General features: G+C 51.9%; 1 protein-coding gene across 3 annotated transcripts in view; it reads left to right on the top strand.

The window, feature by feature from the left end:
• Window positions 1-15,196, top strand: part of LOC144511281 (protein Jumonji-like) — a 444,126-nt gene that overhangs the window by 370,912 nt on the left and 58,018 nt on the right. For all 3 annotated transcript variants that reach the window (XM_078241463.1, XM_078241473.1, XM_078241483.1), the window contains one exon: window positions 13,112-13,599. In XM_078241463.1, coding sequence (XP_078097589.1) covers window positions 13,112-13,599 — 488 coding nt within the window. The remainder of the gene's footprint in view (window positions 1-13,111; window positions 13,600-15,196) is intronic.

Raw genomic sequence — 15,196 nt, 5'->3', positions numbered from 1 at the left:
CCTAGTTCTAGACATACCAGCCAGGGGAAGCATCTTACTGCATCTACCCTGTCTATTATTTTTAAGTATTTTGTATGCTTCAGTGAGATCACATCTCATTCTTTGAAACTCTAGAGAATATAAGCCCAGTTTGCCCAATCAGTCGTCATAAGACAGTCCTGACCTCCCCAGAACAAGTTTGGTGAACCTTTGTTGCACTCCCTCTGACAATAATATCCTTTGAGGTAAAAGCTGCATGCTCCAGATGCGGTCTTACCAAGTTGTGATATCATTGAAGCAAGACCTCACTACTCCTGTTCTTAAATCCTCTTGCAATAAAGGCGAGCATTCCATTAGCCTTTCTAATAACTTGCTGCATCTGTATGTTAGCCATAAGTGACTTATAAGCAAGGACACCCAGGTCCCTTTGTACATCTACATATTCTAATTTCTTGTCATTTACGAAATACTCTGCACATCAGTTCCTTCTACTAAAGTGGATTACCCCTCATATTTCTACATTATATTTCATCTGCCATATCCTTGCCCACTCACTAAGTCTGTCCAAATCCTCCTGTTGTCACTTTTTACATCTCCTTTGCAACACATTCTCGCCTAGCTTTGTTTCATCCATGAACTTGGAAATATTACATTTAGTTCCTGCCTCCAAATCATTGATCTATATTGTGAACAGCTGGGGCCCAAAATACCAATCCTTGCGGTACCCCACTAACCACAGCCTGCCAACATATGACTAACTTGATTCCATTAGCCAACCCTGTTCCATGTCAGTATATTGCCTCCTATCGCATGTGTTTCTATTTTGCTAATCAGTCTCCTGTGGGGGACTTTATCAAAAGCCTTCTGAAAATCCAAATATGCCACTCCTTTGTCAATTTTATTGGTAACATCCTCAAAAATCCCCAAGCTCGTCAAACATGATTTCCCATTTATAAGTCCATGTTGACAATCCACGTAGCACTAACATGACTAACTGGGAGGTCCTTTCTATCAATCGTTCAGATTGATGACAACTTGTCCATCAAGCGGCATCACACTTTTGAGTCACAATGTCTTAATGAATAAATAGAGCGGTGGCAGAGAAGGAAAGAAAAAGAAGCAATCCTGCACTCCTTATCCTACTACCTTGTGGGACATCCTGTCCTGTATGCCCAAAGATATGCAGGTTGAAAATCAGCCTATTGAGTCCCATGAAGACACAAAGCAGAAACTGATGACCGTGAGTAAATGTCATTCTCGAATCGAGGGCCAGCTGCTGCTGACAGCGATTGAATTAATCCTTATCATACTGTTCCATGGCTGCTCAAGCCATTTGCTGGAGAATTATGTCAACTTTGTTGTGGGCTCAAAATGTAGCAAGCACTAGATGCAGACATCACTGGGCCTGGATCACATTTCCTGCTAATAGCGCCTAAGAGCATAAGATATAGAAGCAAGAGTAGACCACATGGTTCCTCAACTCTACTCTGCCTTCAGTAAGACCATGGTTGAAGTTTCACAACTGCACTTGCTACCCTCATCCAATTCTTAATACCTAAACATCTATAATCTCAAGCTTGAGTGTGCTCCACAACTGCGCACCCCTGGCTCTCTTGGGTGGAAAATTTCAAAGGTTCACAACCTTTTGAGCGAATTTTGTTTTCCACAGTCTTAAATAGCCAGCCTCTTTTACTGAGACTGTAATTCCGAGCTCTCTCTAGATCCTTCAGGTAGGAGAAACAGCCACTCAGCATCTACCCTGTCAAACCCTATTAGAGTAGTAATTGTTTCAATGAAATCACCTTTCATTCTCCTAAACTCTCATTCTTCAAAGCTCGTAGCTGGGGAACACTGAGTAATTGAACTTTTATTCAACAAACATTCAAAAGTTAAGATGGAAAAGTGCAACAAGTCAGGTTAATGATGCTGTATTAAACTCAGCAGTAAATTTGCCAACTGTGTTATGTATTTCTGGAGGTTTCATCACATGACCTCCCATCTCTAACATTTCCATAACTGATAAATTGAAGTGGGGGGGAAAAGTCCCAATTATTTTTCTCCTGGTTTATTTGCAGCAGTGTCCAGGAGATTAATCCCTGGCAATGTCAGGTTAATCCTGGAAGATTGGCAACCCTATTCGGCAGGTTTGCCAACAAAAATGAGCATTATGGTGATGAGCTTAGTTGAGGTGAGATAACCCTCTTAGTCATAGAGTTCCACTTGTCAGTCCTGAAGCAGAATAGAGCTTCTCTACTCTTACTCAACAGAGTGTTGAACTTCACAGCAACATTTGAGTTAGTTAACTAATAATTGTGCTGAATTGTTTTATTTGCTGATGCATGTGTTGGGATTTGACACTAAAACATAGATTACAAAGATTACCGTCAGGATAAAATCTCATTAACAAAGAGGAAAATCGTTAATTTAGAAAGCAAATTAACAATGTTTATAACAAAGATGAGTACTCCATGATGCACGTTTGTTTTGTAGATTTCAGGACTTCTGGAGTCTTTTCTTGATTCCTAATACCTGGTCCCTTGTCTCTCGAAGTCTTGATCTTACCGTTGTCAACTTAATTCTAATATACATAGAAAAACCTCTTTGCAGCAATAAGACTTCAACTATACCTTCTGTCTCTTGGTTGTTTCACCCCTACTTGCTGAATGCTCCACCTCCCGCTCCCTCTCTCCATCGCGCTCTCTCTCGCTCTCTCTCTCTCTCTCTCCCTCGCTCTCCCTCCCTCGCTCTCCCTCACTCTCCCTCGCGCTCTCGCTCTCGTTCCCTCGCTCGCTCTCTCTCTCTTCCTCTCGCTCCCTCTCTCTCTCTCTCCCTCGCTCTCTCTCTCTCCCCCTCGCTCTCTCTCTCCCTCCCTCGCTCTCTCTCTCCCTCCCTCCCTCGCGCTCTCTCTCTCTCTCTCTCTCCCTCCAAACCTCGCGCTCTCTCTCTCTCCATCCAAACCTCGCTCTCTCTCTCTCCCCCTCCCTCCCTCGCTCTCTCTCTCTCTACCCCTCCCCCCCTCGCTCGCTCTCTCCCCCTCCCTCCCTTGCTCCCTCTCTCTCTCTCCCCCTCCCTCCCTGGCACCCTCTCTTCCCCCTCTCCCGCTCTCTCTCTCTCTCCCCCTCCCTCGCGTTCTCTCTCTCCCTCCCTCCCTCCCTCGCGCTCTCTCTCTCCCTCCCTCCCTCGCGCTCTCTCTCTCTCTCTCTCTCCCTCCAAACCTCGCGCTCTCTCTCTCTCTCTCTCTCTCCATCCAAACCTCGCTCTCTCTCTCTCCCCCTCCCTCCCTCGCTCTCTCTCTCTCTCTCCCCCTCCCCCCCTCGCTCGCTCTCTCCCCCACCCTCCCTTGCTCCCTCTCTCTCTCTCCCCCTCCCTCCCTGGCACCCTCTCTCCCCCTCTCCCGCTCCCTCTCTCTCTCTCTCTCTCCCCCTCCCTCGCGCTCTCCCTCTCTCTCCGCCTCCCTCGCGCGCTCTCTCTCTCCCCCTCCCTCGCGCGCTCTCTCTCTCTCTCCCCCTCCCTCGCGCGCTCTCTCTCTCTCTCCCCCTCCCTCGCGCTCTCTCTCTCTCTCCCCCTCCCTCGCGCTCTCTCTCTCTCTCCCCCTCCCTCGCGCTCTCTCTCTCCCCCTCCCTCGCGCTCTCTCTCTCCCCCTCCCTCGCGCTCTCTCTCTCCCCCTCCCTCGCGCTCTCTCTCTCCCCCTCCCTCGCGCTCTCTCTCTCCCCCTCCCTCGCGCTCTCTCTCTCCCCCTCCCTCGCGCTCTCTCTCTCCCCCTCCCTCGCGCTCTCTCTCTCCCCCTCCCTCGCGCTCTCTCTCTCCCCCTCCCTCGCGCTCTCTCTCTCCCCCTCCCTCGCGCTCTCTCTCTCCCCCTCCCTCGCGCTCTCTCTCTCCCCCTCCCTCGCGCTCTCTCTCTCCCCCTCCCTCGCGCTCTCTCTCTCCCCCTCCCTCGCGCTCTCTCTCTCCCCCTCCCTCGCGCTCTCTCTCTCCCCCTCCCTCGCGCTCTCTCTCTCCCCCTCCCTCGCGCTCGCTCTCGCTCCCCCTCCCCCGCGCTCGCTCTCGCTCCCCCTCCCCCGCGCTCGCTCTCGCTCCCCCTCCCCCGCGCTCGCTCTCGCTCCCCCTCCCCCGCGCTCGCTCTCGCTCCCCCTCCCCCGCGCTCGCTCTCGCTCCCCCTCCACCGCGCTCGCTCTCGCTCCCCCTCCCCCGCGCTCGCTCTCGCTCCCCCTCCCCCGCGCTCGCTCTCGCTCCCCCTCCCCCGCGCTCGCTCTCGCTCCCCCTCCCCCGCGCTCGCTCTCGCTCCCCCTCCCCCGCGCTCGCTCTCGCTCCCCCTCCCCCGCGCTCGCTCTCGCTCCCCCTCCCCCGCGCTCGCTCTCGCTCCCCCTCCCCCGCGCTCGCTCTCGCTCCCCCTCCCCCGCGCTCGCTCTCGCTCCCCCTCCCCCGCGCTCGCTCTCGCTCCCCCTCCCCCGCGCTCGCTCTCGCTCCCCCTCCCCCGCGCTCGCTCTCGCTCCCCCTCCCCCGCGCTCGCTCTCGCTCCCCCTCCCCCGCGCTCGCTCTCGCTCCCCCTCCCCCGCGCTCGCTCTCGCTCCCCCGCGCTCGCTCTCGCTCCCCCGCGCTCGCTCTCGCTCCCCCGCGCTCGCTCTCGCTCCCCCGCGCTCGCTCTCGCTCCCCCGCGCTCGCTCTCGCTCCCCCGCGCTCGCTCTCGCTCCCCCGCGCTCGCTCTCCCTCCCCCGCGCTCGCTCTCGCTCCCCCGCGCTCGCTCTCGCTCCCCCTCCCCCGCGCTCGCTCTCGCTCCCCCTCCCCCGCGCTCGCTCTCGCTCCCCCTCCCCCGCGCTCGCTCTCGCTCCCCCTCCCCCGCGCTCGCTCTCGCTCCCCCTCCCCCGCGCTCGCTCTCGCTCCCCCTCCCCCGCGCTCGCTCTCGCTCCCCCTCCCCCGCGCTCGCTCTCGCTCCCCCTCCCCCGCGCTCGCTCTCGCTCCCCCTCCCCCGCGCTCGCTCTCGCTCCCCCTCCCCCGCGCTCGCTCTCGCTCCCCCTCCCCCGCGCTCGCTCTCGCTCCCCCTCCCCCGCGCTCGCTCTCGCTCCCCCTCCCCCGCGCTCGCTCTCGCTCCCCCTCCCCCGCGCTCGCTCTCGCTCCCCCTCCCCCGCGCTCGCTCTCGCTCCCCCTCCCCCGCGCTCGCTCTCGCTCCCCCTCCCCCGCGCTCGCTCTCGCTCCCCCTCCCCCGCGCTCGCTCTCGCTCCCCCTCCCCCGCGCTCGCTCTCGCTCCCCCTCCCCCGCGCTCGCTCTCGCTCCCCCTCCCCCGCGCTCGCTCCCCCTCCCCCGCGCTCGCTCTCGCTCCCCCTCCCCCGCGCTCGCTCCCCCTCCCCCGCGCTCGCTCTCGCTCCCCCTCCCCCGCGCTCGCTCTCGCTCCCCCTCCCCCGCGCTTGCTCTCGCTCCCCCTCCCCCGCGCTCGCTCCCCCTCCCCCGCCATCGCTCTCGCTCCCCCTCCCCCGCGCTCGCTCTCGCTCCCCCGCGCTCGCTCTCGCTCCCCCGCGCTCGCTCTCGCTCCCCCGCGCTCGCTCTCGCTCCCCCGCGCTCGCTCTCGCTCCCCGCGCTCGCTCTCGCTCCCCCGCGCTCGCTCTCGCTCCCCCGCGCTCGCTCTCGCTCCCCCGCGCTCGCTCTCGCTCCCCCGCGCTCGCTCTCGCTCCCCCGCGCTCGCTCTCGCTCCCCCGCGCTCGCTCTCGCTCCCCCGCGCTCGCTCTCGCTCCCCCGCGCTCGCTCTCGCTCCCCCGCGCTCGCTCTCGCTCCCCCGCGCTCGCTCTCGCTCCCCCTCCCCCGCGCTCGCTCTCGCTCCCCCTCCCTCGCTCTCGCTCTCGCTCCCCCTCCCCCGCGCTCGCTCTCGCTCCCCCCTCCCCCGCGCTCGCTCTCGCTCCCCCTCCCCCGCGCTCGCTCTCGCTCCCCCTCCCCCGCGCTCGCTCTCGCTCCCCCTCCCCCGCGCTCGCTCTCGCTCCCCCTCCCCCGCGCTCGCTCTCGCTCCCCCTCCCCCGCGCTCGCTCTCGCTCCCCCTCCCCCGCGCTCGCTCTCGCTCCCCCTCCCCCGCGCTCGCTCTCGCTCCCCCTCCCCCGCGCTCGCTCTCGCTCCCCCTCCCCCGCGCTCGCTCTCGCTCCCCCTCCCCCGCGCTCGCTCTCGCTCCCCCTCCCCCGCGCTCGCTCTCGCTCCCCCTCCCCCGCGCTCGCTCTCGCTCCCCCTCCCCCGCGCTCGCTCTCGCTCCCCCTCCCCCGCGCTCGCTCTCGCTCCCCCTCCCCCGCGCTCGCTCTCGCTCCCCCTCCCCCGCGCTCGCTCTCGCTCCCCCTCCCCCGCGCTCGCTCTCGCTCCCCCTCCCCCGCGCTCGCTCTCGCTCCCCCTCCCCCGCGCTCGCTCTCGCTCCCCCTCCCCCGCGCTCGCTCTCGCTCCCCCTCCCCCGCGCTCGCTCTCGCTCCCCCTCCCCCGCGCTCGCTCTCGCTCCCCCTCCCCCGCGCTCGCTCTCGCTCCCCCTCCCCCGCGCTCGCTCTCGCTCCCCCTCCCCCGCGCTCGCTCTCGCTCCCCCTCCCCCGCGCTCGCTCTCGCTCCCCCTCCCCCGCGCTCGCTCTCGCTCCCCCTCCCCCGCGCTCGCTCTCGCTCCCCCTCCCCCGCGCTCGCTCTCGCTCCCCCTCCCCCGCGCTCGCTCTCGCTCCCCCTCCCCCGCGCTCGCTCTCGCTCCCCCTCCCCCGCGCTCGCTCTCGCTCCCCCTCCCCCGCGCTCGCTCTCGCTCCCCCTCCCCCGCGCTCGCTCTCGCTCCCCCTCCCCCGCGCTCGCTCTCGCTCCCCCTCCCCCGCGCTCGCTCTCGCTCCCCCTCCCCCGCGCTCGCTCTCGCTCCCCCTCCCCCGCGCTCGCTCTCGCTCCCCCTCCCCCGCGCTCGCTCTCGCTCCCCCTCCCCCGCGCTCGCTCTCGCTCCCCCTCCCCCGCGCTCGCTCTCGCTCCCCCTCCCCCGCGCTCGCTCTCGCTCCCCCTCCCCCGCGCTCGCTCTCGCTCCCCCTCCCCCGCGCTCGCTCTCGCTCCCCCTCCCCCTCCCCCGCGCTCGCTCTCGCTCCCCCTCCCCCTCCCCCGCGCTCGCTCTCGCTCCCCCTCCCCCTCCCCCGCGCTCGCTCTCGCTCCCCCTCCCCCGCGCTCGCTCTCGCTCCCCCTCCCCCGCGCTCGCTCTCGCGCTCGCTCCCCCGCGCTCGCTCTCGCTCTCGCTCCCCCGCGCTCGCTCTCGCTCCCCCTCCCCCGCGCTCGCTCTCGCTCCCCCTCCCCCGCGCTCGCTCTCGCTCCCCCTCCCCCGCGCTCGCTCTCGCTCCCCCTCCCCCGCGCTCGCTCTCGCGCTCGCTCCCCCTCCCTCGCTCTCGCGCTCGCTCCCCCTCCCTCGCTCTCGCTCTCGCTCCCCCTCCCCCGCTCTCGCTCCCCCTCCCCCGCGCTCGCTCCCGCTCCCCCGCGCTCGCTCTCGCTCCCCCTCCCCACCCGCCCCCGAAGTCTATTTTCCAGTTTGTAATTGCTGCTGAGTCTTAAGGCTGCTTTTACTTGTTAAAGCGACTACGTCTAGTTCTAAGACTGAATTCTAATCCTGATCTAACGTTGATACCTTGGGACTTGTGGCAAATCCCAAACCTATAGTAGCCTCTGTGTTTCTTGTAACCAAACTCAAACCTATATGGCAATTACCTTAAGTCATTGCTGGGTTTCCTACGGTTAAACTCTTAAACCTTTCCAGTTGATTGACACAACTGCTAATTCCTAACACTCTCCTGCCAAGGGTCCTCTTTTAGTAAGTCTTCTGAGACTAATGCTACCCCAGCAAATGTAAAGATTCCTGCACTGCTCCCCTATTTTTTTAACCTTTTTTTGCTGTCAGCATTCAGCCCAAATCTGAGCACCTGTGTAAATACAACTAATGCTTTTTCCTAAATATTTGTAACTCCTGAATGATGGGAACTGAACTTATGGGTTTCCTGCAAAAACTTAACCTGAACTCGCACCCTATATTTACAATTCTTTAAAGTTTATTCGTGTCACAAGTAGGCTTATACTGCAATGAAGTTACTGTGAAAATCCTATAGTCGCCACACTCTGGCGCCTGTTCAGCATGGCTGAATAACTGATCTAGAATTTGCCCGAGCCGTTAAATATCATATTTTCAGGATGTGGGTTACACTGGCAAGGCTGCATTAATTGCAGTTGGCCTGAGCAGGTGTTTGCCTCTTTTGATTTTATTTAAGAATGACTCAGTGCGCTACATTCGGAGATAGTCACTTAATGTGACTGAGACTCCAGTCTGGGCCGGATTTCTCATTGAAGAACATTGGTAATCATTTGGGTTTGGACAACATTCTGGCAGGTTTACAGTCAGATTTTCTGTTGCCTACCTACATATCAGATTTTTTCAATTCACTTCGGTTCCTGTCGTGTTCCATGATCTTTATACCACTGTAACTGTCAAATAGAATTAAAAACTGGAGATGGTGTAAAAGTTGTCAATGCAAATGAATCAAAATGATTTTGGTGGAGCATGATTTTGTTGGATCAAGGCAGTGAGCTATGTGTGTACACTGAAAAACTGACTGAATCCACTTCAGTTCAATTGAAGATTCCCCAAGTAAGTAGCTGATGATCAATTCACTGAAAGCCTGTGGAAGCAACATTTGAATAAGCTGCTTTGGGAGGGATGGGGACAGGCTTCAACCTGGAATTCCCAATGTACTTCATTTCTTTGGTTTGATCTGATAAATAGATTGTGCATAAATCAGATACAAGAAAGTCAGCAGGTTCATGAAATGGACTGCAGCAAAATTCAACTGAGGAATTAACTCATTCCAGTGCCTTGAGTACTTTATCAAAACTTAAGCAAGGAGTCAGAAGGGCCAAAAGGGGTCACGAAAAGTCATTGGCCAGCAGATTAAGGAACATCCCAAGGCTGGGGAAGGTCTTTGGAAGAGTGTGTAGATAGTTTGGGTCATGTTGAGATCAAAAAGAAGGAGGTTTGGGGGGTCTTGAAAAACATTAAGATAGACACGTCCCCAGGGTCTGATAGGATATACCCCAGAATACTGAGAGGCAAGAGAGGAAATTGCTGGGGCCTTGAGAGAAATCTTTGTATCCTCACTGGCTACAGAGGAGGCCTCAGAAGATTGGAGAATAGCCAATGTTGGTCCTTTGTTTAAGAAGGGCAGCGAAGATAATCCACGTAATTACAGGCCAGTGAGCCTTACATCAGTGGTAGGGAAATTATTGGAGAGGATTCTTCGAGACAGGATTTACTTGGAAATAAGTGGACCTATTAGCGAAAGGCAACATGGTTTTGTGAAGGGGAGGTCATGTCTTGCTAACTTGATCAAGTTTTTCGAGAAAGTGACAAAGATGATTGAGGATAGGGCAGTGGATGTTGTCTACATGGACTTCAGTAAGGCCTTTGGCAAAGTCACTTATGGCAGACTGGTACAGAAAGGGAAGTCGCACAGGACCAGAAGTAAGCTGGTAAGATGGCTACAGAACTGGCTTGGTCAAAGTCCAAGACAGCCTTCGCGACACACGACGGCGCAGAGTCGCTGAGCAGAAACTGATAGCCAAGTTCCGCACACACGAGGACGGCCTCAACCGGGATATTGGGTTCATGGCACACTATTTGTAACCCCCACAGAGTTTCACTGGCTGTCTTGTCTGGAGACAATACACATCTTTTTAGCCTGTCTTGATGCTCTCTCCACTCACATTGTTTTGTTTCTTGAAGACTTGATTAGTTGTAAGTATTCGCATTCCAACCATTATTCATGTAAATTGAGGTTGTGTCTTTATATGCTCGGTTTGTGAACAGAATTCCCACTCACCTGAAGAAGGGGCTTGCAGCTCCGAAAGCTTGTGTGGCTTTTGCTACCAAATAAACCTGTTGGACTTTAACCTGGTGTTGTTAAACTTCTTACTTGGTCAAAGAAGACAGAGGGTAGCAGTGGAAGAGTGCGTTTCTGAATGGAGGGCTGTGACTAGTGGCATTCCTCAGGGATCAGTGCTGGGACCTTTGCTGTTTGTAATATATATAAATGATTTGGAGGAAAATGTAACTGGATTGATTAGTAAGTTTGGGGATGACACAAAGGTTGGTGGAATTGTGGATAGCAGTGAGGATCATCAGAGGATACAGCAGGATATGGATCGGTTGGAGACTTGGGCAGAGAGATGCCAGATGGAGTTTAATCTGGACAAATGTGAGGTAATGCATTTTGGAACATCTAATATGGATAGGAAATATACAGTAAATGGCAGAACCCTTGAGTGTTGATGGGCAGAGTGATCTGGGTGTACCGGTACACAAGTCACTGAAAGTGGCAATGCAGGCGGAGAAGGTAGTCAAGAAGGCATATGGCATGCCTTTATAGGCTGGGGCATTGAGTTTAAAAATTGGCAAGTCATGTTGCAGCTTAGACTGCACGTGGAATATAGTGTTCAATTCTGGCTGCCACACTACCAGAAGTATGTGGAAGCTTTGGAGATGGTACAGAAAAGATTTGCCAGGATGTTGCCTGGTATGGAGGGCATTAGCTATGAGAAAATGTTGGAGAAACTTGGTTTGTTCTCACTGGAACGAAGGAGGTTGAGGGGGACCTAATAGTAGTCTACAAGATTATGAGGGGCATGGACAGAGTGGATAGTCAGAAGCTTTTTCCCAAGGCGGAAGAGTCAATTACTAGGGGGCATAGGTTTAAGGAGCAAGGTTTAAAGGCGATGTACGAGGCAAGTTTTTTTTACACAGAACTCGCTGCCGGGTGAGGTAGTGGAAGCAGAAACGATAGTGACTTTTAAGGGGCTTCTTGACAAATACGTGAATAGGATGGGAATAGCGGGATATGGTTCCTGGAAGGGTTGGGGGTTTTAGTTCAGACGGGCAACATGGTTGTTGCAAGCTTGGAGGGCTGAAGGGCCTGTTCCTGTTCAAAAGAAGCATTTATTTTGGTGAATTCTTGCCATCAAGTGAATCAGGCCCTCCTAATTGGCTGGCTGTTCCTGTCCAATGAAAGCAGGAAGCAGTCGCTCACACTGTTAGATGGCTAATCAAATGCTTTTTCTTCTTTTTAAAAAAAAAAAATCTTTGAAGGGTACTGCATAATTCTAAAACTAAATTAGTGTATTTTGAAACAGTGTGTCTCACTGATCTACCCACCTTAAAAAATATGGTGCATGAAATAATACTTTCCTAAAAGGTCTAGTGGTGATCACTACCGTATACAAGATTCATGATTACGTTCTCTTAATGTCCTGATGACAGAGGTTACCTCAAGGTAAGGTTTATTTATTAGCATTGCTGCTGATTGTTTCATTTGTCCAATGAACAGGAACAAGTTAAATTGTTGAGAATCTTTAAGTTGAAACAGGGAACCGATTTTCATTTCTCCTTCCAAGAGAGAGAATATGAAGTGATGTTGTGCAACTTGAATATTTATACTGGTTCCATTGGTGAAAAAATAATGTTTGATACAACAGCTTTTGGGGGAGGGTAACTCAAGACAGCAACCTGCTTTCCAATTTAACTGGGTATGTGCAGTTACCAAAGTTGCTGCCCATTTATTTTGGTTGTGATACTTTAAAATGAGCATCATTAACCTTGCCATTTTCTCTGCAACAAGATTTGGCCTATGAAATGTATTCTCATGATCGATGCACACTGAACTCGCCAGAAAAGGTTGGGGCTCATCTATTTCCGATTTTCGATGATATGATAACTATTAATTACTGCCAAATAACTTCTCTGGCACTGAAAATAAACCTTTTCAAATGTGGAGTGCCATTCTTCCAGATTTTAATTATTCTGAGGATACTTGCGTATCTTTTATCTCTCCATTAATTTCATCAGTTTTTCACTCTTGTTTTCTTTACTGGATTTGACATTGAATTAAATATTCTAACACAATGTTTCTGGGTTCAGATTCTGCAGTAAATAATTCTTCAAGCTGGTTAGAGAGATGCAGTTACATGCTCTGTTTCACATGGTCTAGGATCTTTGTAGAGGGTGCTGCTGCATTTTGACTTGAATCGTGCAATATGAAAGGAGGCCATTTATCCTTTCAAGTCTGTGTAACAGCCCTTTTGAAGAGCAATCTAATTAGTCCCACTCTTCAGTTTGCAGTAAGTTCCAGTGATGTGTGATGAAAGGCTTGTGGTTATTTGTTTGACATGGAGAGCAAAATATGGTCCCAGTAGGTTTTCAAAGGTGCAAAACTCTCCTCCAAGATTGAATTTCAACAATATGTACTATTTAGTTTTTTTTAAAAAAACCAACATTAAAAGGGAAGGAAATATGCAACTGGTTCGCAGGCATTGGGTATTATACAATTACAACTCAAGTCGCTGCAAAGTGGGTCATGCTTGATTCTGTGAAATATAGCCTGAAGCTAGATCATGAAGTCTCATTCTGCTCGAGTCAATTAAGACCTTAACATCTGATTTGCATTACATATGTTTAGTGTCAGTATGAAATTAAAAAACATATTGTTGCTAAATTTCCAGTGTGAATGCATCAATTAGTAACTTCCCCTGGCCAGCAGTTCTGGATCCATTCCTAGGTTAGTGTGAAGTCATGACCATTCTGTAGTGCATGAGTCCTTTGTGTGACCAAGAGGACCTGACAAAATGGCTTCCTCTAGTATAATTTATTTTTTCTTTTTAAATTGAGGAATATATTTTTAAATAGGGGAGGAAATAAATATTCCTTGAATTTTTTTTCACCCTTTTAAAGTCTATCTCAGGCCATGGACTTCACAAATGTAAACTAGTATTTCCTATGAAGACGACAAATCTTGATCAAGCAGTTTTGTTACTTTTTCATCATACGATGGCAGTCCTGGGAGTATAATACTCCCAAGAAAAACCTAACCGAAGTGACATACTTTAAAATCAATCTTTAATTGTGATCAGACATAATTGTTGCTGTTAAAACAGAGATCTTGATTAGCCTTGCCATGATTAAAGGCAAAATTACCAGAGTAGTATTGATTTGATGGTGAATAATGTGCAATATTTAATTGATAGAGACAAATAACCTTTCACAGACCGGCTTTACAAATTTGGTTCCAAATATAGTTGCAGTGGTGTTGATTTGAAGGTTGACATAATTGATGTGGTTTTTCTGTTGTAGGAGGATGTGAGCTGGACTTGGCCCGGTTTTATCAGCTGATCAATGACATGGGTGGCATGCAGCAAGTGACTGACCTCAAGAAGTGGAATAAATTAGCAGACATGCTGCGAATCCCTAAAACTGCACAGGACAGGCTGGCAAAGCTGCAGGAGGCCTACTGCCAGTTCCTACTCTCCTATGACTCCCTCTGCCAGGAAGAGCACAAAAAGCTGGAGAAAGAGGTGTTGATGGAAAAAGAGAACCTGGAGAAGAAGAAAGGGCCCCTGGAAGCACATTCAGACAGCACGTACAAGTCTCAGTCCTTGCCCAGGTTTGAGCCAAAAAATGGGCTGGTAAATGGTGTGGTGCATAAAAATGGCTTCCGGAATAAGCTTAAAGAAATAGACACTGAATTGAAAACAGGCAGGCGGCGATTGTTTGCTCAGGAAAAGAAGGACAGTGAAGATGATGGTGAAGTTCTCAGTGACTTGTACAAGTGTATATATAAGGTGTGTGCGTTCACAAAATCTGCATCCAAATAGATTCACATTATGTAAGAGTTGACTGCACACCATTCACAGTTGTAGAGTGGAGGTATGCTGAAATGTAATCCCATCCCTCACTTAGTTTCATAAATTGAATGTTTTAAATAACTGATTACCCAAAGGTTAAGTTCAGCAGTGCCCTCTGAAGATGACTGTCCGAGTAAATAATGACAAAAGTTCCCCAGCTTTGAAAAAATGCCTTTGTTTTTATGTTATTGCAAAAACTTTTGTTTGACTTCTAGAACATTGTCAGTGATGTAGCTGGATATAATGCTTTGTGTTTTGTTCCGGAGCACGTCAAGATGATGCCTCTAGTGCTAGTTGTGATATTTAATACAGATGTCTACCGTTTCACAAGCAGTATAATTTTTCTACGTTAGTGATTGCCAAGAAACAGTTCTTGATTGTGAGACAACTCTATGCCCAAACATATCTTGGTAGACTTGAGATGAACACATCATGATTTCATATGTTGTTACTGTGTGCAATGAACATGCAGATGGAATTTGGGAATACTCCGTTTTTTTGGGGGAGGTAAGACTAGTTCGAAACCCTCATGTAAGAGAAGGGTGAAGTACCCATCTTTTCTAAATGACTGCTACTGTGCAAAGTGAAAATTGCAATTGCGCTGGAGTAGCACATTTCTTCCCAATCTTCTCAAACTCTCCTGCATTCATGTACCTGCCTGCCCTCTTTAGTGCCCTGCCCCTCTCTCCTTCCCTTCTGTAAACTAGCAATATAGGTGTGCAGAAGATTAGTGTGAAGTGCTTAGATTTTGTGTTGTAATTCTTATATTTTTTCCATCCTGCTATTGTTAGGCGATCATATGCACAAAAATGGTAATTGTCTATTGGGAGTTGAGCCCCTGAGTGGAAAAGTTTCCATTTTTAAAATGAGCATCTTTGGTCAGTCTGCTTATCAACTTGTATGAAAGCCATGTCTTCCATTGATGCTAATTTTTTCAGAAAACATGAGGAATAATACTGGCCCTTTGACGCAGTGATTTGTTTGCTAGTTCAACAATGGTGTTTGTTGCTGATTCCAGGAAGGTTTTCTGCTTTCAATGTGCACACCATATGATCATTTCCAAGGATGTTATTTTAAAATTGATGTCACATAGCGTGCTTGTTGGAAGAGTTTTACAATTTATAGACTCATTTTCAAAATTTATTGACCAATTCCTTGACCTTTGATGACTAGAAATTAAACTGCCTTGCTTGATCTCACACTTTAGATTAAGACAATTAATCATAAAAATTGTCAACAGTTAATTGCGGATTTTACTTTTGATACTGAATCAAGTACAATTTCTCTTCCTCAATAACCTTCTCTAACTTCACCCGAACATCCCATTTTGAAAGTACAAATTCCTGGTCAAAGTTGCCAGCATACCCTGCCCACCTCTGAAGATCAAAGATTAGTTTCTCTCTCTCGCTTGTGTGCTTGTTCTTCCACATGTGCCTTGTCTCTTGTCCTTGTTGGCTTGGTTGGTAAAGGCATCGTATTGTTAGGTTTTTGAGCTCGGAGAAACAGATAACATATCCTTACCATGTGTGCGTGA

Source organism: Mustelus asterias, chromosome 2 (assembly GCF_964213995.1).
Source record: "Mustelus asterias chromosome 2, sMusAst1.hap1.1, whole genome shotgun sequence".
Taxonomy (NCBI): domain Eukaryota; kingdom Metazoa; phylum Chordata; class Chondrichthyes; order Carcharhiniformes; family Triakidae; genus Mustelus; species Mustelus asterias.
This window is presented reverse-complemented; position numbering and strand designations above follow the sequence as displayed.